The sequence below is a fragment of the Elephantulus edwardii genome, unplaced genomic scaffold, assembly GCF_000299155.1.
Source record: "Elephantulus edwardii isolate Elephantulus edwardi_28Jun2011 unplaced genomic scaffold, EleEdw1.0 scaffold00036, whole genome shotgun sequence".
In the NCBI taxonomy this organism is placed as follows: Eukaryota; Metazoa; Chordata; class Mammalia; order Macroscelidea; family Macroscelididae; genus Elephantulus; species Elephantulus edwardii.
The window spans coordinates 19693761-19719627 of record NW_006399786.1 but is presented as its reverse complement, the minus strand read 5'-3'; the positions used below and the strand labels follow the sequence as shown (position 1 = coordinate 19719627).

Here is a 25867-nt window from a genome sequence, read left to right as displayed (position 1 = left end):
TTAGCACAGAGGCTTTAAAAAAAAAAAAAACCAACAAAAAAAACTGCTTGTAACCGTAAAACTGAGTGCCTCAACAAGATTTCATACAACTATGTATTTTTTTAAAGAATGTAGAGGAAAAGGCTGAAGTATGCAATTTAATTTATAAAGCACCAGATTTTTTTTTCATAAAAGAAAAAAAAATTGCATGCCAAGTTTCAGCCTGAAATCATTATAGCCCCTGAAAAGTAGGGGTTTATAATGGAAATATTGCCAGCCTCTCAATTATAGTGGCACTAGCAGATGCTGCTAAAATAAAAACTATTTCATGTTCTAATCAGGCTTGGCTTCAGAATATTAATCAAGTTTTTTTGTTGTTGTTTTGTTTCGCAGGGTGTTTTTCTTGTTTTGTTTTGTTTTATTGTTGTTGTTGTTAGCAGTAAAGTCCTTTCTTGTCATTCTTCACTCCACTGCATTAACAACTGCACACAGCTGCCAGAACACTAAACTCATGTTTTTAAACAATTCTTACCAGCTTTCTTCCAGATCTCCTCTGGCACGTATCCAGAAGCAGGCCTGTGAAGGAATTCCCGATGTGTGTCTAGGGAAGGATGGAAAGGGGGCGGAGAAAAGGAAACACACCGTAAGCACTGTGGTGTCATTCACACGGCGGAAGCAAGCAATGCCCATTCTCCTGGCTTCTCTACAAAAATACAATTTTAAAAGACTGATCATTTTGCCTCTAGAATATAAGCAAAATTAGCAAAGCCAGTTATTTAGAGGACAGAGAAAACAGAAGGTCAGTGACTGCAATATCTTTTGTGCTCAGAGCCAGGGCATCTTAACTATGTCATTGTATATATGGAAATTGTTTTCCAAAATGTTCTGGCAATTTCTATAATTTTAAGAAAAATTTAACTCGGTAGCTTTCCTATCAAAATGTCAAATTGGTAGTTATAGCAATGAAACAAGCACACACAGCTCTATTCTAATCTTCCTCAGTAAAAAGTTAAGTCTTATCCATAGCTAACTAGGTCTTCTGTATTTCTTAATATATGTACTAAAAATGGCATACTTCTTATAACCTAGCATTCAGAATGACAAATGCTCACAGCAATGTGGCATGGGCAGAGGAAAGAAATTAAAATGGATTAATAGATATTCACTTATCAGAAGAATATATGCTTTCTAAATAGGAAAATGTCATTCTACTCAAAATTCTATGATCAGTACACTTGTCAAGTATCAATAGACTAAAATGAGAGCTAGTATTACAGTTTTTAAGAAATTCTAACTTCTGGAATAAGATATCCTTAACAATGGCATGCAATAGTTTACATTTTTTTTATAAATACTTGAAAATAAAATTTAAACTGTATATAGTCCTTCACAGCTAAAATATGCACAACATAGAATACTTTCAAAGGAAATGAATTTAGTAGTTTTTGAGAAGAAAAAAATTCACTTTTCCCCATAAAATATAGCAATCATTTAAATTACAATCAGGCTCAGATAACTGAACTTTCCTCTCTATAAGAAATATCAAGCAACCTGCTGATTTTCTAAAAACAATACTTTTTCTAATGGTATTAAAGATCAAATAAACACAACTCACTGAAGTCTTTTCTTCTTTATGGGCCTACCAGACACAGAAATAGAGAAAGCACAATCAGCTAAGTGTAAGTCATTCTATTTGAAAGATTAAAATACTTAGACTCCTTGTAGGCAAATTTAGCTAGAACACTAGATTTCCCTAACAATTCTGAATTAGCAAAGTGTCCTACAGCTGGGTAAGTGACATATGGAATCTCTCTACCATCTTTGCAACTATCTGTGAGTCTAAAAACTACTCCAAAATAGAAAGTTTATTTCTCAAAGCTTATGTTATAATTTCACAAGTGCTTGATAATCAGATGAACTAGAAATACGCAAGCCTGTATACACTAATCTTTATAGAGACTAAATTAAAAAATCCAATTTTTTTCCATGCAATTTTTATTCCTAAATAGGAGCAAGCTAAATAAAACTGTTTGGGGCATTTATGACCTTAAAAAAAAAATCACACAGCTAACTGGGTGTGTCAAGATTGCCTTCATCATATCTACCACCACTGCAACCAAGTCTACATTTGGCTAAAAGATAGTGAAACTCATAACCAAATTTAATAGCCATTTTTAAAATGTCTTTGGGACTATACAAAATCTTGAGACTAATTTGTTGGATGTTGTCTTTTAGTTGTGTGCCACTGAGTTGGAGCTGACCCTCCAGCAGATGTTCAGGGGCAAGTAATCACACAGGTAGAGATCGTCTCCTTCTCCCATGGAGCAGCTGGTGGATTTGAAACATTTAATTTTGGGTTCGGAGCACAGATTCTCACCACTAAGCCACCAGAGCTCTCTAATTTACTGGATAAATAAGTTTTGGAAAAAAAATTGTAAAATTTGAAGACAAAGAGTAAAACAAATATGTCTTGTCTTTTCATTTAGTAGGTTCAAGAATGGTCAAAAGAATAAAAATAATGTTTTGTCAATGGACAATCATTATAAGAAAAGTGCTAAGTTTGTTAACGTTCTGGCATTTATTACCATCCCCCAGGTGAAGGAGAAGAGAATTTGTTTGTGAGCCCAAAGTCTGTGAAGTCTGACTTATTAGTTATGTGTCTGGTTTAGTTATTTCTTCTGCACTTCAGACACTTCATGTATGAAGTAAGGACAAACCACTACTTTTTGATAATGTTGTTAAGGACTGAATGAGGTCCATGCTTGACCTGGAACATCCTAAATGCTCAGTTTATTATTATTACCCTTCTTTTACTAATTTTAGGCTGTGCAGTATGAATAGTTATACACTCATTTCTATGTAAACAGCTAAAGTGAAAAAACACTTTAAGAGTTCTCTGGTAGGTTTGTTTTTCTTTGTTTTTTCACCTCCTATAGTTAATCCAAATAGCACAAAATGTAAAGAAAAAAAATCCCAAATCATACCAAAAAAACCTTGAAATAAAAAAAATTAAAGAATCTCATACTGAACAGTTTGCATCAAATAATTTTTTAAAAAATCTCCAAGTATAATGTAATTTGGATGTAGAAATTAATTTCTATGGTTAGCACATTGCTGTCTCCCAACTATAAACTTACTATAAATCTCCTTTGGAATGTTATGGCCAACAAATATATACTCAAAGATAAAACTTAGTATTCAAGCATCCTTCCACCTTTCCATGCTCTGTGCACTGAAGATCTTGGAAGATCTCTATATTAATATTAGAAAATAGTTCCCTTTCTTGTCTATCCTTTGCTGCAATTTGCAATTATGTATCATCAGATTAAAATATTGCCCGACTTAAATACTTTAAAAAAAATCACGGAAGTACTGAAATACCAATCAAAGTTTAATTAATCTTAATTAATTTTTATATATTTGTATATGTGTGTGTATACATATATACATATACACATTTGTGTGTTGTGTGTTATCAAGTCAGAACTGACTCATACCTGACCCTTCAGGAGTGATTTTCAGAGGCAGTTAATCACAGGGATGGAAAGAGTTTGCCCATCATTCTCCTATGGAGCAGTTGCTGGATTTGAACCACATGCCTTTGGAATTGCAGCACAGTTTCTTATTAACTAGGCCACCAGAGCACCCAACATATACATTTGTTGTCATTGTGCACCAAAGAGTTGGAACTGAGTCATAGGTGACCCTTCGGTGAGTTTTCAGAGGCAGTTAATCATACTAGAGGAGAATGTCCATCGTTCTCCCACAGAGCAGCTGATGGCCTCAAATCATATGCCTTTGAGATTGTGGCGCAGCTTCTTGTAAGTAGGCCACCAGAGCTCCCTACATATACATTTATATGTATATTACATATATATTTATATGTAAACTCTCCAGTTTTTTTATTTAACATTTCACTTGTGGAACATATATATTTATATGTAAACTCTCCAGTTTCTTTATTTGAGATTTCACTTGTGGAACTGGTTTTTGGTCGTTCCAGTTTTAAATCACTGTATTTTTGCTAAGCATTTGGTCTACCAATAGAAAAAAATCAGACCACTCAGAAGAATATGCACTCCTTAAAATCTATTGTGATACTATGATATAAACTATCCTTATAGCAAAACAATGAAATGACTTATAGATTTAACATTCCTTTGCCCAATAAAACAACAGTGGTAATATAATCTCCATAACTGAGTTTAAAAATAAAACAAAAATACTCAAATTTTATCAACATAAGAACAAAGGATGACAATTCCTGAGGTCTTTGTTGTTTTAGAATATTGGCTAATCAAGGTAAATCCATGGAAGTTTCCTAAAGGTTTTAAGTCTGAGATTCTAAGGAAGTTGATACTGAAAAGTTTTTATTTATTTATTTATTTTTATTATACTAGTTTATTTACAAAATTCTAATACATTGGTTTTCAGACCAGATTCTTCCAATTTCCCTCACCCCTCCCATCAAATTATACCCCCCACACCGTTGATTTTTAACCAATAACTCCTGACTAGAAAGCAGAGAGTTGTTCTAAAGATTCTAACAAAGACAGAAGATGCTCTATGAGATAATTTATCATGTGAAACATGTACAGATATGTGAGACTCAAAGATGGAAAAAAAAGACAAGCGTCTCTACATTTAGCTTGTTTTTGTTGTTGTTGTTGTTTTTAATTTTTGTGTGCGTGTACCGTCAAATCAGATCTGACTGGTACAGGAGGAGATTGTCCCTCCTTCCTTGGCAGAGCATCTGGTGGATTTGAACTGTGCACCTCTGGCATTGTAGTTGCAGCTCCTTGCCATTAGGCCACCAGAGCTCCCCATTTAGCTTTTTTTGAAACACAGATTGAGAGTAGAGAAAGAATAAAAGAGAGGAGAAGCTGTAAATGGTTGCTTTCTCCTAAAAATAATAAACACACCACGAAGAGAGACCCAATCAGAATTGGAAAGAAATGTTAAAAGATGTGTGAAGCCTGTGCATGTCTGTAAGAGATGAAAATGGCCCACATTTACAACAGGATGCAGACCACTGGGTCTAGATACAGCAAGGGCTGCCATCAACATACATAAAGGAAGGAGCTGGAGCCTCTGGCCTCATATGACACAGGTTAGTAATGCTCAAAGCTTGGCATCACCAAGGTGTAGGCATTATCTTGCAGAGGGCAGAATGAGGTTGTCATCATGATATTAGATATTACTCAAATTAGCCAAAGAAAGGACAGGTTAAGGGATATCGTCTTAGTAAGTGACACCTTTTTTTAAATTCGAATGATAATAAATTCAGAACTCTAAACACTGTTTCAGGGGTCCAAATCCAACCTAGAAATTAGCAACTGCCTTGGGATTTTTTTTTTTTTTTTAGTTTTTAACAATAATGTCAAATGCTCTAGGAGACAATTATCTCTACCCTTTTGAAAATATGGACATAATGACCTAGTAATTATTAGAGATTAATAACCTAAAAGGGTTATTGTTGTTGTGTTGTTGATTCCTTTCGAGTCAAGCATGACTCATAGCAACCCTATGAACAAAAGTTCTGAAGCCCCTCTACAACTATCAACATTTATCAAAGGTCATAGAGTTTCCGGTGGCAAGTTATTTAGGAAGTGGATGCCACTACTGCTTCCAAAAAGGGATTATTAGTAGGAAGTAATAATCTAAAGGGATTATTGCTAAAAATCTAAAGATTATTACTAATAATCTAAAAAGAGCTCTGGTGGCCCAATGGAATGGAATTGCGCCACTCAACCAAAGGTTCAAATCCCGCAGCTGCTCTGCTGGACAAAGATGGGCAACTTCTACCTGTGTCATTTACAGCCTTTGAAAACCTGCTGGAGGGTCAGCTATGGATTGGTTCTGACACAACAAGGACAAATTACAAAAAGGTATACAACAACAACAACAATGTATTACATCTAAAGGTGACCTAATCTACTTAAATATGTTAAAACTAAAACAAACAAAACACCACAACTGCGGAACTGGTTCTGATTCATAGTGACCCTGCACTAGATTTCCAAAGCTGTAAATCGTTATGGTAAGAGATTTCTACTGTGGAGCTAGTCATTCATCTACGGAATTGCTAGTGGATCCTTTGGGGCACATGATACGCCACCAAGACCCTTTTAAATATACTAAACTCTTTAAATGCAATAGAATTTTTGGACTCCCCCCCCCCATTCTTATGAGCTCAGCTAAACAGTCTTGGAATGAATTTCATGGTGTGTTCTAAAGGAATCAATACAAGTGCACAATACCTTTTAAGTAACTTGTTACTGGTTTTTATCAGTATACAATTTGAGCAAATTCTCTGGTTGGGAGAAAGCTATTTCTAGAGTCTAGTGTTATAAATTAAGATCCCAAAGGTGCACTAGGCATACTGTACTTAAAAACAAATTTCCCTTTCTGAAATTATCTAACATAGCCACCTAAAAGCTACTGCTTTCCTGACTAGAAAGACCTTTTATCCTGAAGAAATTTTTTTATGGAAAAAATGCTGAGATGAAGACATTTTCATTTCTTATTCTTGGATACCACGTAAGAAATCCACTAGTTCCATATGTCATTAGAAACAATCATGGGAAAACAAAAAATTCTATCACTCATATATACTATGTGTCAGGTGCTGTTTCATATTCTTTATATCTAGTAACTAATTTAATGTACAATTAATTCATATGAAATAGATACCAGTGTGATTATAATATTGCAGTTGAGGAAACAGAGGCATAATTGTGACTTGCCAAAGGTCATAAAACTATTAATAAGGTGCAGAACCAAAAATTCCAATTCAAACAGTCTTCTCGGATTCTAGGCTGTTAATGTTAGATTCTCTAAGAGTATGGACATTCTGTAATGCAAACATATGAAAATCTTAAGCTTGCCAGGTAGAAGAATTTTAAAATATAAATTCCTCTTATAAAATACGCTGCAATAAAATACTCACTCACTGTCATAGGGAGCTCTGGTGGCTTAATTAATGGTAAGAAACTGTGCTACCAAAGAAAATGTAAAGCAAGTGTATCCTCAAAACAATTTATATAATTATGAGTCCGAATCCACTCGCTGCTCCGTGGAAAAAGAATGGGCAAACTTCTCTGCGATTTACACACTACCAAAAACACTGTCATCAAGTTGGCACCAACTTGTAGCTGCCTCATCAGCAAATTTTTGAAGGCTATAAACTGAACAGCTGAGGGGAATCCAACTGCCTGAAAATTCAACCTTTGGGTTGGCAACGTCCCTAATGACTATGCTATCAGAACTCCCATTTTGGAGCAGGATTAATGTTAATTCAGCAGATTTCTGAACTACTAGCCTTTTTATGTGTTTATTTTTATATGAATAGCCAACTTAATTTTGCATTCCATTTTTTAAAATGAACAAGTGCTTTTTAACATTTCAATATTTTGGAAAGAGCTAGACCCTTACCAAATAAATATTAACCTCTTATCAAAATATTCACACATTCAAAAACCAAGGAAGACATGCATTCATATTTTAAAATCTCAAGCCTCAGTCTCCAACATCAGTATTAAGTCTACCATTCAATATTTTTTACAACTCTCTCCAATCATGCAGAAGATTTGTTGAGAAACACAGGCCATACAAACACAAAGTGAGCTACAGAGAGTCTAAAATAGTTTAAAGTCAGTTGTGTTGTTGTTTTAAAGGAATTTAGAAGAAATGAAGTGTTAAAAAGTCAGGAGAGTGAACATAATACTGAGAGAGAGAAAAAAAAGAATTGAAAAGAAAAGTGACCTGCAAGAAAGAATCTATAACAATTCTAAGACAGCATATGGAATACTAACCAGAAATTAACTGCATAATGCATTTTAGTGACCAAATCTCTCTGATAAGAAGTATATATCTGGAGTATTTTCTGGAAAATAAAGATTAACAAAAAAAATTCTACTATTTCAAAAATATCTTCAAAATATCAATTCTTATTTTGAATAAGGAATAGAGATAATATGGGTTCAGATGATGTCTTGGTCAAGACATTTAAAATAGAGCCATTACTATTTGGGAGAATGTATTCTAAAATTCCATTTCAGTAAAAGTTTAATCATGTTATGATACTAATTTCCCATGCTGACTTAATACTATAAATGTATTTTAAGAGTGAGAATAAGTTTAAGTTTGATTATATCTTTAATGGAAGTTATATTCTTCTCTGTGTAGTGTTCAAAAGCATTATACAAATTTACTGAATATGACTATGATTAAATATTCCTAATGCTCCAATCCAACACAGGATGTAGGTAGGAGGGTATTGTGAGTCAACATTCTCTCCTATATTGTACTGAAGGTCTCATTTGAGAAAGTAGAATTGAGACAGACTAAAAGGAATACTCAACTGTAGTATATGGAAACCTCGATGCACTTAAAGATACAGGCAAATTTGTATACACTGTTGTTGATCGCTGTTGAGTCGAGCACCACTCATAGTGATTCTATGAACAAAAGACCTAATGCTTTTCCATAACTATCGTCGCTTCTCTAAGTTCACAGAGTTTCCAGAGGCATGTGGTTTTCCTAAAAGTGGATGCGACTCCTGCTTCCAAACGTGTTTTACAACTAGGAACTCCACTAAACACTATCTACGTTGGAAAACCATTACGGTATTTGATACCCCAATGGCACAAGGTTCAGCATCACAGCAAATCCATATTACTTCATACAGCACATTAACAAAGAGTGATGTACAAAGTAGAAGAGTGTTCCTACAGATAGAACAGCATTAGTCTCATTTAGCAGTGGTTAAGTCTTATCAAGTCGAATATGACTCAGAATAAGCTTTGCACAAAAGACCTGAATTCTATTTTATAACATAATTTCTGTACATTTATATAGTTTAGAGAGTTTGTAGTTTCCAGAGGTATCTAGTTTAGTAACTCTATCTAAATATACGTATGCCCCAACCTTTGCAAATACAAAGGTTTATTTGTTTTTTGGTTTTTTTTTTACTATATCCTTTCATTATATGTATCAATACATCCAAGTTCAATGTCTAGGAGAGAAACTTAGAAAGCACTTAATGAGAATTATCATGGTCCACAATTACAAATAAGCTGCCATTTTATTTATAAACCAGCTCCATAAAGCAGAACTCAGAGGCATGAGAGATACCAACTAGCAAAGAGGCACAGGGAGCCAGCACAGATATAAAAACCTCCACATTGTGGAGCTCTTGATAAATACTATCTAAAGTTTTCTAGGAGAAAATCTAGGGTTCTGTGTCCCTAGAGAGCATGAATGCTTTAACAGAATACAAAAAAATGCAATATTTGTACCTATTTTCTAAAATCATCTACCATACCTTCAAGCTGAAACCACATCTCAGCTATGCCAAAAGTAGGATCTATTGAGCTCATTAGAGGAACTTTGTGGATTTTAAGAAGAAAAGTTTATTCTCTTGGTTATGTATCAGGGAAATAAAAGCAGTCTTTCTTGCCACCAGGATATGCTACAGAATTTACATGTCATATATCCTTTAGACTCATTTAAAGATGAAATCTTATCAATTTCTGAAACTATTCTTTTACTGGCTCTTTGACAAGGGACAGCAGATGGCCCCAGTTCCATAAGGTCGGGGATTTACTGATGTGGCCATCTGCATTTGTAGAACTATCTGTTTCCATACCTTTCTCTTCCACTAGACCAAAGGATCCTTAAAGGAGGGAATAAAGAACGTTTTTCATTACAACACTGAGCCCAATGTCTGGATCACAATAAGCATTCAGTAAATAAACACCATTCAATGAAGTTTTTCATTAGTGGAGGCCAAACCGGGTATTTATGTCAAGGTACTCAATTTTTTCCTTTCACTGGAAGGTTACCAGCACCTCCTTTATATTGTCCTGAGGAGATGTGCCATGATTAACCAATTTTCATTCACAAGAAGAAAATAAAAACAAGATGTTTATGGTACTCCACCCTAAATAGTTTGTGCTTAGAACAATACTGTTACAAATCAAATTTGAATCTGTTTTCATTGCTTGCCTTAACATGACCTAACAAACACATTATTGTCTTAAAATAGGGCCTTAAATAGTGCTTGCTGTGTAATCTCAATAAGATGCACTGGCACAGTGGCTGTAACAACAGACTCCAGTGTTATCAGGGATGGTGAAGATGGAGTAGGAGAGAGCGGAATTCAGGTCTGCGGTTCACAGGATCTCTGCGTCCTGGTCAACGCAATGGTGTCTAACATAACATGAGTTACTCAGCATTCAGGGAAGTGCAAAGAATACTGCCTTGGTTAAGAATGAATTTAAATTTAAAAAGAGAATGTATTAAAAATATTAACATGCTTTAAGCTTTTAATTTTTTATTATGAGTATGGTGTAGTATAGTTAAAGTCATGAGTTTAATCAACAGAGTATAATTAATTTTATAAGGATAATACTCTAACATGCCTTAGTTTATAGGTATGGGGCTTAACACACAACAGAAGGAGATGAAAGAAAAAGGATCAGTATAAATCTATCTCCATTAAGTTGACTCAAACAGTATATCTATATAACAGCCAGCATGTGATAGATAGTATCTTACTACTAATTGAGGTTAAAATTTTGCAGACCATTCAAATATTCTATGAGGCTGAAGATTTCTTTTAGCATAATTAGGATTATATTCTATTTATTAACCAACAATTCTCCAACAGCAATATTACATAGGGTTTCATGTTCAATTTCTAAAGCATACATTAACAGTTCTGCTTTTTTTACCTTTGTAACAACTCCATGACCTCAAATAGGAACCAACACATAGCTGACCCTCCAGTGGGTTTTTGGAGACTAAAAATCACATGGAAAGAGACTGCCCATCTCTCTCTCACAGAGATGCTTGTAGATTTAAACCACCAGAGAGACATAGCCTCTGAGCCAGCAACACAGCTCCCTACAGAATATGCTGCCAGAACTCCACACTATACAAACAGAATTAACAAAATCATAGTCACACAATCTAAGTTTCAGTCAAATAACAGCAAGAGAGCTACATCTTTATCATTAATTTTCAAATAGTAGTGGGAAACTTATGGTCTTCATTCAGGTCTCTCAGAGGAATTTTGAGTAAAATTCCTATTATTGAGGGTTCTATTTCAATTTAAAATATAAGACACAGCCACCCCAAAAAAGTTTTTTGAGACAGTGCACTCAATTAAAAATCAGAACACAGGCAGCTGGAGACCTGTGCTCTCACACAGTGGTCCACAGCGGGAGAATTCTCTAGAGAGCTTATTCAAGCTGCAGATGCTCTGAGCTCAACCTACGAGTCTGTTTTTGCAGGTCTGAAACACAGTCCAAAAGGTTATTATTATGAACAAGCATAAATGTTAGCGATGTACCATAAATTCTGGTCGAGTGTAGAAACTCTGATAGAAGCTTAACCTGGAAAACATTTCAATCTTTGTGACCCTCTTTTTATCTGCCAATCTGTCCACTCTCCCAACAGACAGGGCATACACATTTGAGGAGGTATAAAGTGTTCATTGCTCCAAACCTCCCTACATGAATAACACTAAAAAATATCTGTTCAATTTGTCCATTGGAAGAAAGAGTACCTAATGCAACGGGATCTGGGTTGACGGGACTCTGCTGCCTGGAGTGGCTGCTGCTGCCGCCGCCGCCCTTTTTCAAGTCCTCTGCATCACTGTACCGCCGGATCCAGTAATTCAATTCCTCGCGGTCTGCTTCCTGACACCGCCTTAGTACAGTGAGAGACCGCCTGGTTTTTTCTACCATGTCCATTATGCAGTTTAACAGCTATATGGAAACCAGGAGGAAACAGAAAAGGATGAACGTGTGATATATATACCAGCACATCTTTAAGACTTTGATAGTAAAGCAAATACAAGGGTGATATTCCTTGTAATAAAAGTATTAAAGTTCTATTTGGAATTCAGACCTAATAGCTGGGAATATTCAACGCAGAGGGAAAGGCAGAGTGAAAGGTATAAATGTGAGTCATGAAACAGATACCATATACTGGCTTAGGACCATTAAGCCTACCTTCCCAAAAGTACCTCTTCTCATTTATCAACTATCTGACATTATTAAAAGAAATGTATTATTCAACTATTTTGCACATTAATGATGTATGTCTGGCAGTAAAACCTGCTAAACAAAGAAGCAAGAATAGTTCTGTGATGGTGAAGGTTATGTGTCAACTTTAGCTGGGCCATGATTCTCAGGGGTTTGGAAGTTATGTATTAATGTATTTTAACAGCCACATAAGTGATGGCAACTTGGCAGTAATGCACTGATGTAATTTGACAGTTGTATAATGAGACTGACACCTTCCATTTTATTACCTGATGTGGTTGTTCTTTATTTTCTCTAGAATCTAACTCATGTCGAAAGTGAAGAACAGACACATTCATGCCATTGTTACATAAACTTAATGGCACTCTCCCATAAAGACAGCAGTTCATTGATGTCATGTAGCTTATCTTCCAAAATCTAAACACTTTTCTTGCATACACAGCTTTAATATAAATGTAAAGATCTAATTCTAAAATGTACCTCATTCTTTTTCCCCAAATAAAGCAGGAAAAGGATTGCTGTCAAAGTATCAAAAGCATCACTAACCTTTTATTTTACTACCTAACATCATTCTTGGTGTTTTCTGGTTTTGGGTTTTTTTTTTTAAAAAAAAAAAAAAATTTATAAATGTAATTGATTACCAAGATCTTACATGGTCAAGATGTTTCCATTCTTCTGCCCATTCTCTGTCTGTTAGTCTATGATCAATCATTTCTTCTTGACGTGTGCCATGCAACCCTGCAACAGGGAGAATGATTCATCCTCAGCATTCTGTACATTATTCATATGTACATAGTCCCATAGCAAAATTATGCAGAAAAAGACATAAACTTGAGAATACAGTTGATTTTCAATGGAGGCATGACTCACACTCAGATTCAAAATCTTGAGTTTCTCATAGAATGATAAAATGTTAGAATTAGGAAGAATTTTGAAGATCCTTAGGTCACATCCTTTTTATATTACCCATAAAAATACAAAGTTAAATGGCCCTAAATCCAAGGCTAGTTATTAGTACAATACTAACTCTAAATATAAATACATCCCATTTCTTTTTAGTAATTTATTTTTTTTATTGTTGAAAACAAACATAAGAGAGCAGAACATGCATCAATTTAACAACTTGTACATGTAGAATTCAGTGGCACTGATTACATCCTTTGAACTGGCAACTGTTCTCACTCTTTCTCCTTTGCTGAGTTGCTTCTTCCCCAAGTTGCTGTTGTCAATTTGATCCTCTATCAGCAGATCATAAAAAGTACAAATATCAAGGCAGATACTAGATCAGGTGCATTATTGTTTGGCTTTAAGATTTCTGGGGAAAGATTAATCTTAGAGTCTTATCTACTGCTGATGGATATGCAAAATGATGCAGCCATTGTGAAAAATAAACAATGTCAATGTGGTGATTCCATAAAAGACTAAAAATAGAAGTTCACTCTCAGGTAAACTCTCAAAAGACTTGGAAGGAGAGATTCAGACTGCTATCTGTACGCCATAATTCACTGCAGCACTTTTACGATAGCCAAAAAAAAAAAGTGGAAACAACATAAATGCCAATAAATGAATCAATGTGGACTATCCTAATTCTTAAAACCAGAAACCAAAATTAGATTTACAGAATTTCAAAATAAGGCTTTCAAGATTAGAAATCAAGACAGTGGAAGTAATTTTTTTAAGTAGAGGCCAGCATGGTAAAATTTTTCCATATTTCAGCAAAGTGGGAATGAGTTAATTTACAAATGAGTCGACATAGTTGGGGATAATATAAAAAAGGCACATGAATATTCTGGTTTTTAATACTGAAAATAAATTAGGTATTCTTTTTGGAAATTAAAAAAAGAATCACCGTTCCCTATCTAATTTCATACAACTATGATAAACTTCAAGCAGGTGACTGGAAGTCTAGTGGCATAGTCCTTTAAGAGTTGCACCACTAGCTCAAAAGCCATGCCTCTCTGGCAGTTCAAATCTACCAGTAACTCCAAAAGAGCAAGATGAGCCATTTCCTCTGAGCAATTTTCAGCTTCAAAAACCCAGTGGTCAGCTATGAGTTGGTTCCACACTGACAGCAATGGGCTTTCTGAGAACCTAAGAATAAATATTTGTATCAGTTAAATTAACAGACCATCTTTAAGATACTACCATTAATGAACATGAGCCGGTAGCTGGCTTGTTCATCAAAATAGAAGATAAATGTGGCCCACTGAATTATGGATCTGAACAGAGACACGAGCCTCTTACAGGCTCATTATGAATAAGACACCTTTCATTTCATTCTAAAAGAAAGGCGGTGAGCTAAGGTTGTTGTTGTTAAGTGCCACTGAGTTGTAGGAGACTCATGGCAACACTATGAATGAAAGTCCTCGACACCTGAGTGACTTTCATTCTTTCTCCAGGAGCTAAGGTTAGATTTGCCAATTTAAACTATTCTTTTTGATTGACACTTCTCTTGATAGTAACTCTAAGAAACTAACTCTGACCTCATTTGGACTTCAAGGTCACCTTTGTGAAAGCCTTTTTCCTAGCTGATTTAGAGAACTAATAGTAAATCACATGACTCTATTCCACCAATCATGAAATTGATTTAATTTGCGACTGACAGCAACGAACAGAAATACAATAATACCTTCTCAAACTGAGGGGGTAAAATATTCAACACAAAACACCATTAGAACTTATTCTGAGACATATTTTAAAAGCTGTAATTACCAATGCCACCTATTGGTAAAAGTATAAAATTACAAATACATTTCATTAATTTGTACACTAGAAAAAGATGGGGGAAAGTAATATTTAGTTATTACTGTTTGTTGTGATTATTTCAGGCTGAAATGTTTCCAAATATGTAATTTTTTGTTGACTTATTTGTTGCTTGTGTTTTATTAAAACACACTACTGTTAAAAATGAGTCATTATGAAAACAACTAGGAGTACAACGAGAATGTAAATCTGACACTGAATTTCAGATACAGGCATATAAATATTTGCCTTTAAATGAGCCTAAAACTCCAGTGGTCTCAAAAGTTTAAAAAAAAATCCAACACACTAAAGAGTCATGATTTAAGTTCCAGCTTCTGGAATGACATGAATGAGCAACAAGGCGTTTGTGGCTAAGGAGATTTCAGTATTGGTAGAATACTGCTTTTGGAACTCTAATAAATAGGATAAAATATTGAAAAGGAAAAAAAAATTAAATTTGTTAATTTCTCTATTCCTAATGCTTAGCCAATACCGTATGATTTTTATTCATATTCATACTACTGGAGGGATATACTAAAGAAAAATAATCATTAAAGAATCCATTTTCATTTGTGGAAAATTTGACATTAATGAGGATTCTTAATTGGTTGTTATGTTTTAGAAGATTTTAAGCAAACTAAGACACTCTAAGCTTAATTATGAACTAATGTTGCTTATAAAGATATTTTATTCAATAATACTACTGAGTATATGTCCGTATGTATAACAGGCATTTATAAATCCTTCCAGACTAAGTAGTATACCAGTTATGACAATTTTTATATTCTCTAATGGTAACCTGATGTAAAACCATAATTTGTTACTCATACATCAAGATTTTATTTTACATTAACACACACTAAACTATGCCAACCTTTAAGAATATTTAAGTAGTTGCACATATTTATAGAGATTAGCACTATTAGTTTTATAAGCTAATATAATTAAAAGGTAAAGAACATGGTATAAAGAAAATCACATAAAACCAGTGAGTACAGATATAATTCATAAAGGGCTACTTTACATTACTAGAGGAATACATAATCGTTGCACATAAGCATAATTACTTCCTTGCTGATTATTTTATAGTACACTGGAACTAATATTTTATAAAACAGCACAGGGTGCCTAAAAAACAGGCCATTTCCTAGCACCTCCAAAATGGGATGTCTTTATCAGTGTTAGAATAACCTGATGACTCCACTTGTATTTTAAAATGAGCAGTCATGGATTCAGGTCACTAAATCTTAAGTAAATGGCAAAGCTTTTGCTTCCAAGGTGTTTATTAGACCATTTTGATTGGGGGCGGGGGGGTGGGGGTGTCAAAATATCAATTCAGGCTTTTCACTTCTGAAAGCTCTTCAGAAAATGGCACCTGAGAACATTAAATAGACTGTCTATTACAAAAACATAAATTGTAATTAGCCATTTGTGTGATACAATATAAATGCACAATTTATGCTGTAAAAAAATTAAGAAGAGAAAGTGTTCTGGAAGCAGTGCACTTATTCTGTCAACAGTACCATCACCTTGACCACCATCTTTTGTCAGCTATCAAGTCTAACATGCCCATTTTCTTCTCAGTTTTCAGAAGTAGTAAATCACATGGGAGGAGACTTGTCCATCCTCCTCCTAGAGAGCTGCTGGTGGATTTGAACCACGTGCCTGTTTGGGGTAGCAGCACAGCTCCCAACCACTAGGCCACCAGAGCTCCCCACGGAGTAATATGGAGACTGGGGAATATAGAGTTTGAGACAATTCAAAAGAAAAGATGCAATACTGAAAAGGATATTGAATTAAAAAAAATAAAATTGTGGCAAACACACTATGTATGAAACTGTTCATACTAAAATAAAATGTAAACTAATAATATACTTTATGACAAATTGAGGACTTTATTTACATTCATTCAAGTGCCTCCTCTCCCTTAAAAAAAGTGACCTGGCTTTTTAAAGACAAGGGAGTAAGAGAATAGAGCTGCTAAAGAACTCATCAACACTAAGCAGAAATTCTCACTGTGACAAAATTAGCCCAGCACACAGATCCCAAGGGGAGCTCTGGTGGCTCAGGGTTAAGGAATTCACTGCCAAGCTAAAGGCACACAGCTCACACCCACCAGCTGCTCCATAGGAGAAAGACAGGCCATCTCCTCCTGTGAGATTTACTGCCTCTGAAAATCCACTGGAGGGTCAGCTATGAGTTGGTTCTCACTCGATGGTACACAACAGCAGATCCTAATACTTGAGTGCAGTTGAGAAGAGACCCACATTTTCTAGAATCCAATCCCATAAAAAGTACAGAGATTCTTTGGTCTTACCCATAGGTCTGTTTCTGTCCCTGAGGTCCCTGTGGCTGGGGTGTCGATAGGAGTCCCTGTAGTGGTGGGCAATGGCCATATCATCCAAACGGTAATGCTGAGGTGGAGGTGGGGTGGGGTGAGGCAGGCCATTGGGCTGGTAGGATAAGCCGTTATTTGGACTGTACCGCTGGCCTGGGCTAATAGTGCATGGTCGCTTGCTTGGATGTTCTGAGTGCAAAGGCTCTCTGTCAAAGCCGTTTTCTTTGGTTCTGAGAGGAAAGAAGAAGGAATTGTTTTGTTAATACAATAGGCAATCAGTAGTGTTTAGACACTCACATCTGAACTTGTATTAGCAACAAAATAACTGCTATACTGGCCAGAAACTTTCTAACCTCAGCATCCCCAAAACTCATTGACACAAGTTCCCAGGAACACACACTGAGGCTCAAATGATGACAAGGCGGCCAAAGAGAAAAGGTTTCACTGCTCAGCAACTTTTCAGTAAAGGTTTTAGTGGCTAGATCACAAAAGAGGAATCAGGAGATCCAGTGGCCTTCAACAGGGTTTATTTTCACTCAAAAGAGAGAAGCAGACTTCTAAGAAGTTACTCTGAGACAAGTTGTAGTTTCTTAAGATTCATTACTCTCTAAATGAATATCCAAGATACACCTGTTTTACTTATTCAAATTGGCATCTGATCTTAACAACAAAGAGCATAAAAAATTGGGTTACAAAGAGACCATAACTGACATCCAAGCAGATATATGCACACCCATGTTTATTGCAGCTTTGTTCACAATAGCAAGGAGTTGGAAACAACCCAGGTGTCCACCAACAAATTAACAGATAGAGAAGCTGTGGTATATTCACACAATGGAATACTATGCTGCATTGAAAAACAAGGAACTCATGGCAATATTATTCAAAATGGGTGAGCCTGGAGGACATTATGCTGAGTGAAATATCTCAGCCACAAAAGGACAAATATTGCATGGTGCCACTGCTGTAAAATGGGACTGATATCAGGGTTGGGGTAAGACTGAGAAAAACTGGATAAATTTTGTATACTGCACTGAAACAGATGAGGGAGAGAATAATTTAAAAGTGATGTATGATAGGGTATTATGGTTATCACAAGAGTCCACAAATCAAGGTTGCATAGTGGAATGTCCTTCCGGTGGTGGGAGGGGTGCGGGGGTATTGTGTACCAGGGAAGGAGTGTTTCTTTTATTTTTCAAAGGCAGGAGCGAACTGCGGGTCGGGGGAGGGTGTGGATGGTTGGGCAGGGAGAGAAGTGCAGCAATGAATGAATGAAATCCAAAAGCTCTGTAAATGTTCATTAAAATTATTTTTTAAAATTATTGAAATAAAATTTTTTAAAAAAAGAAAAAAAGTTGGGTTATCCAATACAGTAACTATTTAAATATAAACGAAAGTAAAATAAAATACAATTTAAAATCTAGCTCTACTCTTTCAGTAACTTTGTTAGGCGTCGTAGAGTTGCCTATCATTCACAGCAAACCCATGAACAGACCTGAACTTTGCCCTATTCTGTCTACTCCTCGCGTTCAAGCTCACTTCTGTAGCCATCGTGTCAATCTACCTCTAGGAGTTGTCCGCCTTTTTACTGACCCTCTACTATTTCCAGTATGATCTCTCTCTCCAAAGACTGGTTCCTTCTGAAAAGACGCACAAAGAGAGTGAGACAAAGGTCTACTTCCTTGTCCCCCAGGTGCATTCTGAGTTTGGGTGCTTGGCAGCCACTTTTGAACCTAAGAATATTGGCCACATCTAGGACAATTTCATCAGTACAGAAACTTCCATTGGAAACTGTTGTGCAAACTAAGCTAATACAATAAAGCAAGTTGGTGTCTGGGACCCCAACATGATCATCTATCTGTGTCACCAAGATAATCAGTCAGAGTACAGAGCTCGCCAGGAATAGAAGGATAATCAAAGTGAAGCCATTTTTTAAAAAAACTGAATGAGCTTGTAAAATCTGCCTGTACCATCAGGTACCGATGCAAGACCACAGTATGCCACATGGAGCACAGAACTGTGAACTTGGCTTTCAGAAGGAATGTGTTCTATAAACAAATCCTGTTAGGAAAACAAACAGATTCATCCTGGAAAGGGTTAAACCAGGCGGCTCCCTGGAGGCAAGGATTCTGACATACTTTGGACATGTTGTAAGGAGGGATTGGTCCTTGGAGAGGGACATCATGCTTGGGAGGGTGGAGGGACAGTGCAGGAGGGGAAGGCAGATAAGGTGGATTGATTCATTGACTGGGATAATGGGGATGGGAGTGTCAGACACAGTGCGATTGGCACAGGACAGAGCAGAGTTTAGGGCTGTTGTACACAGGGTTGCTATGAGTCCAGATGGCACATAACAACAACAACAATAACTAGTCACTGTCCCTCGGTGTGCAAAGATACGTAGTACTAAATATAGCACTTTCTGGCTAAATTTATCTCATATTGCCTAGATGCACTAGCCACTATACCCAATAAAGCAGGAACAAAATCAGCTCCAACTTTACTAGAATCACAGAAGTTCAGCAACTGTTTCTACTCACAAGACCAGTCCTCTACCTTTACAACAGTGATGCTGCTTTCTTCAAGGAAATTTCTCACAAAAAGTCACAGCAGTTGCCCTTTTCATCAAAGCTTTTTGGTTTCAGGGAGAGTAAACAATAGCAGAGATCTTAAGCAACCTTTCTCTGCCTTTCTAACCTCCAGCAACTATTTCTGTTAACAGAGAAACCAGTCTAAGTAGAAACTGAATGGATGGCAGGAAGCACCAAAGCCAATGGGTTCTACAGCGAGCCACCCATTTGTGGTGAGTGCACAGACGCACAACGACAATTTACATATATCAGCATGAAGGGTCAAGAGGAAAGGAATTAAGCAGTAGAGGTCAAAGGCACATAATGAAACAAAGGAAAATCTGATCACTTAAAATGAATATACACTCTCAACATAAAAACCATACCAGTGGGTGGTTGTGATTCTATTTGACTCATGTCAAGACCCACGTATTGGAGATCAGAACTGTGCTCCATAGAGTTCACCATGGCTGTGACCTTGTCAGAGGATCACCAGGCACTTCTGAAGTACTGTGTTATGTTTGAATGGCCCCAATCTTTCAATTAGTAGCCCAGTGTGATTCAACAACCATCTGCACCACTCAGAAACTCAAAATACAAGCCCACTAGATGCTAAAGGAGGATGCAGTGCACAGGAGACAGGAATACACTGGACATGACAGCTGTGTACGCCCCCCATGGGAGAGGGTCCAGCAGTCTCAATGCTCTCTCATCAAAGGATATGTCTGTCCTAAAACGTACTGACTCCGAACATATTGATCACTGATATCAGACTAAAATGTCCAATGTAGTGCAGACATTACCTAAATGCACTGCTTTAAAATAATTCTAAAAAGTGAAAGAAAACATTGTAGATATTGATTTCCTGTCTGAGAGTATACCTATATGATATAATCTGCATTTCTGTATCCTATACATTTCCGAATACTACACTTAAATATCTAATGTCTATTACCAGAATACATCAGGTAAATGAATTGACACAGTGAGTGGCTGTGGCAATGGGGTGAGGCATGCTGGAGATGATGAGGTTGCTCGGGACAGTGCTGGGTTCAGAGTTCATAAGGTTGCTATGATAGTTGGCTTCATGTCACATAACAACAACATATCAGGCAGAAAATACTGAAAAGACTTCACAGCTTTGAACATAATGCTAACATAGCACCTACCTTACTGGCTATATAACGTAGAGGAAGGAGTATGGGACTGGGAATCAGGAGACCTGAGATCAAGTCCTGGCTCTTCCACAACTGCTGTGTGATCCAGTCACCTAGTTAACCTCTCTTGACCTCAGTTTGCTCATCACTACAATCAAAGTGCTGGGCTTGGTCAGTGGTTTTCAAACTATGCACTTGAAGTGCTTCAGGAATTCTGAAGGTAATGAAGAAAATCTTTTTCCCAAACAAGATTTAAAGACCCAGAGAGACTCACTTATTCTCTTTACTAGTGTACAAACTGAGGTTCCACATAAGATTTCATTTCTTAAAGAAAAATCTGTTGCTAAAATAAAGGTCAAAACCCACTAGATGATTTCTGAGGTCCCCTTCTAGACTGAAAACCCTACAATTTAATTACTACATCTGTAGTTCACAGGATTTTGTTGTTTTTCCTTTTTTGTATAAAAAAATTGTGTGCATTGTGTTTCACATATTTCTTCATTCAGCACTGATCAATCTTTGTCTATCAAGTCCCCTTTGGATCTTTAATTCCTCCACCTCCTCCCTCCTGTCACCAAACACTGTCCTCCCAGTAAATCATCAATCTTTCTCTCTCACACACACACACACACACACACACACACACACAGTCTTCTTACCCCCTGAAGACTGAAACACACAGGGCTGATATGTTCCTCTGTCCAAATTCTTAGACCCCAAAGCAACCACTGTAGCCAAATTCTCTACTCCCTGCTTTGAACAATTTATTGTTTAGTTTATTCTCCATAAAAAAGTAAAAAATAAAACTCTAAGAGTCTTATAGTGGCCCTTGCAACATTTCTAAAACCATCTAATCTTACCGTTTTTATCTATCTCTTCTTATTCAACAATAGCAACAACAGCATACACCATTGGAAAAACTCTTGCCATTTTAAATGTAATTAGATATATGACTTCTCTTAATCTCACATCAGTTCTCTGATTAGTGGTATTACTTCAGTGATACATTTTTAGGGGGAAATTCTTCTCCCCCCCCCCCAAAACCTCAAAAGGATAGTAAAGTCCTAAGGACCAGGGCTACATCCTGAGTCTGTCCTCTCACCTCCATCAGAGACCATGTTGTCCTAGCCTGGGTATCTCTGTCAGTTACTGAAATAACTCAGCTCATCAATGTACAGATGAAACCCCATTTTAACATTATTGCTGTTGTTGATTGCCTTCATGTCAAGCACGACTCATAGTGACTCTATGTACAAAAAGCCTGAAGACTTTCTATAAATATCGACATTTATTGACGTTCACACAGTTTCTGGAGCCATGTTGTTTAGGAAGTGGATGCCACTCCTGCTTACAACCACACAGAGTTTCTGGTGCTTCTTCTCACCCACAGACAACACTACTGAAAGGATACATATCCAGAATGATAACTAAAACCATTTGATTGTTTTTTGTTTTGTTTTTATTTATTTGCCTCTTAGAAACAAATGCACATAACTAACTAGACCTAATTTACCTGGGCAAATTCCAAATTTGCATTTTTATTTGCTGTCCTTTCAAAGTACTTTAGACAAAACTAACAAATACTTTGCATAGTCTAGCTGAGTAATACTCTTGAAGAAGCTCCACTTCTAGCAGAAAGACCTGAATGTTTGATAAAAGAACTGGAGACTTACTTCATTATAACTACTTTGAAGCAAACTTCGCTGGATGATTGGGATTTAACTACAGAACTGAAACCAGAGCCTGGGCTTCTTGAGGAATTATGCCTTGGAACTGTTGGGTGAAAGCCTGGACTTGTACGGTATGATATTCTTTTCCTCTACTCACTTCCCTAATAAACCTCATTGTTGTTGTGGTTGTTTTGTTTTTTGTTTGTTTCTTTTTTAAAAAAAAAAAGAACTTGAGGATTTTGTTGTTGTTGCTGTATTGGTTTCTTTGTTCTAATCAATCTGAGGACACTATATTTCCTTATCAGAAAACAAAACAAAACAAAACACCCTTGAATACAATATGGTCACTTCAACATGGAGATCCTAGTCACTACTATCTGATAATCTAAGCTCTGTCCTAAAATTTCTAAGACTCAAGGAAGTTCAGGAGGCAGCTGAAAAATCTCCCATGTCTTATATTCTGGGGTCAGTGCAACAAGTATGGAAAGCTATTAGGTGCTCCTTAGAAAACTGGGAATAGAAATATTATTTGACCCAGCAATTTCACTTTTAGGTATGTATCACAAAGAAATAAAAGCTGCAGAACAAACTGACATACTCATACCTGTGTCATTTATATTAATTACAACAGTTGAGAGTTAAAAATAACTTGTGTCTATCAATAGATGAATGAATTAAATAAACTACAGTATATCCACAATGGACCATTATAAAACACTAAAACATAAAACACTGTACAATATGTATAGATGAAATAATGCTGAGTGATGTAAGTTGGTCCAAAAAGAAAATTAAGCTAGAAGACAACTGTTAAAAAGCTAAGGAAAGGTTTTATACAGCTAGAATCATTCTTGATCACATGGTACTTCCTGAAATACTTCAGTGACCATATGATCAAAAGAGAATGGTGATGAAGGAAGACGTTCAAAATGTACTGAAAACACTGGCAAAATTCAAGGCCCCAAGAATAAATGGGATGAGAAGAATGAGGATCCCAGAACACTTAACTGTGTGCTCATGAGAAGCCAATACCTAAATCAAGAGGTTATTGTCAAAACAGAGTAAGGGAACAATACATGGTTAAAAATTAGGAAAGGTGTGCATCAGGATTATATCTTCTCTCCATATTTATTAAAATTGTGTGCCTGTCAAATCACTGCAGAAGCTGGATTCTATGAACAAGAATGTGGCATTAGGATAGGAGAAGACTCAACTATCAGAATTATGCAGATAGATGACACAACCTTGTTTACTGAAAGTGAGGAGAACTTGAAGTACCTGCTGCAGAAATCAAAGTCTACAACCGTCAATACAGATTCCATCTCAACATCAAGAAAACAAATATTTTAAAAAAAAAAAAAAGAACAAAACCAAATATTTTAACTGCTGGATCTATAGGAAATGTCATGATAGATGGAAAAAAGATTGAAATTGGCAATGATTTAATTTTATTTGGATTCACAATCAACACATTTAATACCAGTAGTCAAGAGATTAGGAGATATCTTACATTGAGAAAACCTGAAGTCAGGGAATTCTCCAAATTATTGAAGAGCAATGGTGTCAGTTTAAGGGCTAAGGTGCACTTGATTCAGGCCATAGTCTTTTCAATCACCTGCTATATATCTAAGAGCTAGAAAATAATGATGACAGAAGGAGAATTGATGCCTTTGAGTTGCGGTGTTGGAGAAGAGAACTGAATAAACACAGACTGCCATAAAAACAAATACGTCTTAGACAACATATAGCCAGAGGGCTTTTTGGAGGCAAAGATGACAAAGCTGTGCCTCACATTCTGCAATGTGGTAGCATATGTCAGAAACAATGAAGATAGTACAGGATAGGGCAAGGTTCAGATCTATTCTCTGCAAGGCCACTGAAAATCGTACTTAATGGCATCTATCAACAACAACAACAATCATTCTTGGATAGTTACAAGGGATAAAAAAGAAAGGTGAGGAGAGTAAAAAAAAAAAGAAAAAAGGTAGGTGAAGAGAAAGGCATTATACAATAAGTGGATGATTGTTATGGTTGTTACGTGCCATTGAGTCGCTTGCAACTCAGTGACCCTATGTACAACAGCCCTAAACTTTGCTCTGTCCTGTGCCAATCACACTGCCTCCGATACACCCATCCTGATTACCCCAGTCACTAAATCAATCCACCTCATAGAGGGTCTCCCCCTCCTGCGCTGCCCCTCCATCCTCCCAAGAATGATGTCCCTCTCCAAGAACCTGTCCCTCCTTACAACATGTCCAAAGTATGTCAGATGAAGCCTCAGAATCCTTGCCTCTAAGGAGCAGTCCGGTTTAACCCTCTTCAGGATGAATCTGTTTGTTTTCTTAGCAGTCTATGGTACACTCAATACACTTCTACAGCACCACAGCTCAAAGGCATCAATTCTCCTTCTATCCTTCCTAGTCACTGTCCAACTCTCTGATGAAAAACAAGTGATTGCGAAGACCATGGCCTGTATCAGATGCACCTTAGTCCCCAGAGAGACACCATTGCTCTTTAGTACTTTGGAGAGGTCCCTAACAGCAGACTTTCCCATCTCAATACATCTTTTAATTTCCTGGCTGCTGGTGCCAAGAGTGTTGACTGTGGAGCCAAGCAAACTAAACCTGTGAACAATCTCAATCCCTTCACCACCCATCCTGATGCTGCCAAATGGTCCAGTGGTGAGTATCTTCATCTTCTTGATATTGAGCCTCAATCCATATTGAAGGCTGCAGTCCTTGACCCTCTGCAGCAAGCACTTCAGGTCCTCCTCAGTTTCAGCAAGCAGGGTTGTGTCATCTGCGTAACGCAGATTATTTGATAGATCTTCCACCAATCCTGACACCACATTTCTATATTGCTATAATCAAGAATGTTTTAGGCAGAATATTAAATGATCCAGGAAGTATTAAAAGAAGATGGAAAGAATATACTGAGTCACTGTATCAAAAGGAATTGGCAGACACAGAAGAATTTCATGAAACAACATCTGAGCAAGAGCCTCTGGTGATGGTAGGAAGAAGTTCAAGCTGCTTTGAAGGAAATAGCCAAAATAAGGCCGCAGTAATAGATAGTATACCAATTGACATATTTCAACTAACAGATGCTGCCCTGGACATGCTCAACAAGTTGGGCCAAGAAATCTGGAGAACAACCACTTGGCCAACTGACTGGAAGAGATCTATATTTGACTTAACTAAAGATATGAGACTTTTATCTTTCATGCAAGGCTTGCACACAGCAAAACAAAATAAAAAGGGGAGGGGACCTCAAATCACTAAAACCTGCTTGCACTGCTGTTGAGGCAGTTCTGACGCATAGAGATTTTGTAAGAGGAGCAGAACTACCAGAGTGTTTT

General features: G+C 36.6%; 1 protein-coding gene across 1 annotated transcript in view; it reads right to left on the bottom strand.

Moving 5' to 3' along the window:
- Positions 1 to 25867, bottom strand: part of RUNX1T1 (runt-related transcription factor 1; translocated to, 1 (cyclin D-related)) — a 190902-nt gene that overhangs the window by 29093 nt on the left and 135942 nt on the right. The window contains 4 exon segments of the mRNA XM_006884595.1: positions 512 to 580; positions 11552 to 11753; positions 12685 to 12770; positions 17092 to 17342. Coding sequence (XP_006884657.1) covers positions 512 to 580; positions 11552 to 11753; positions 12685 to 12770; positions 17092 to 17342 — 608 coding nt within the window.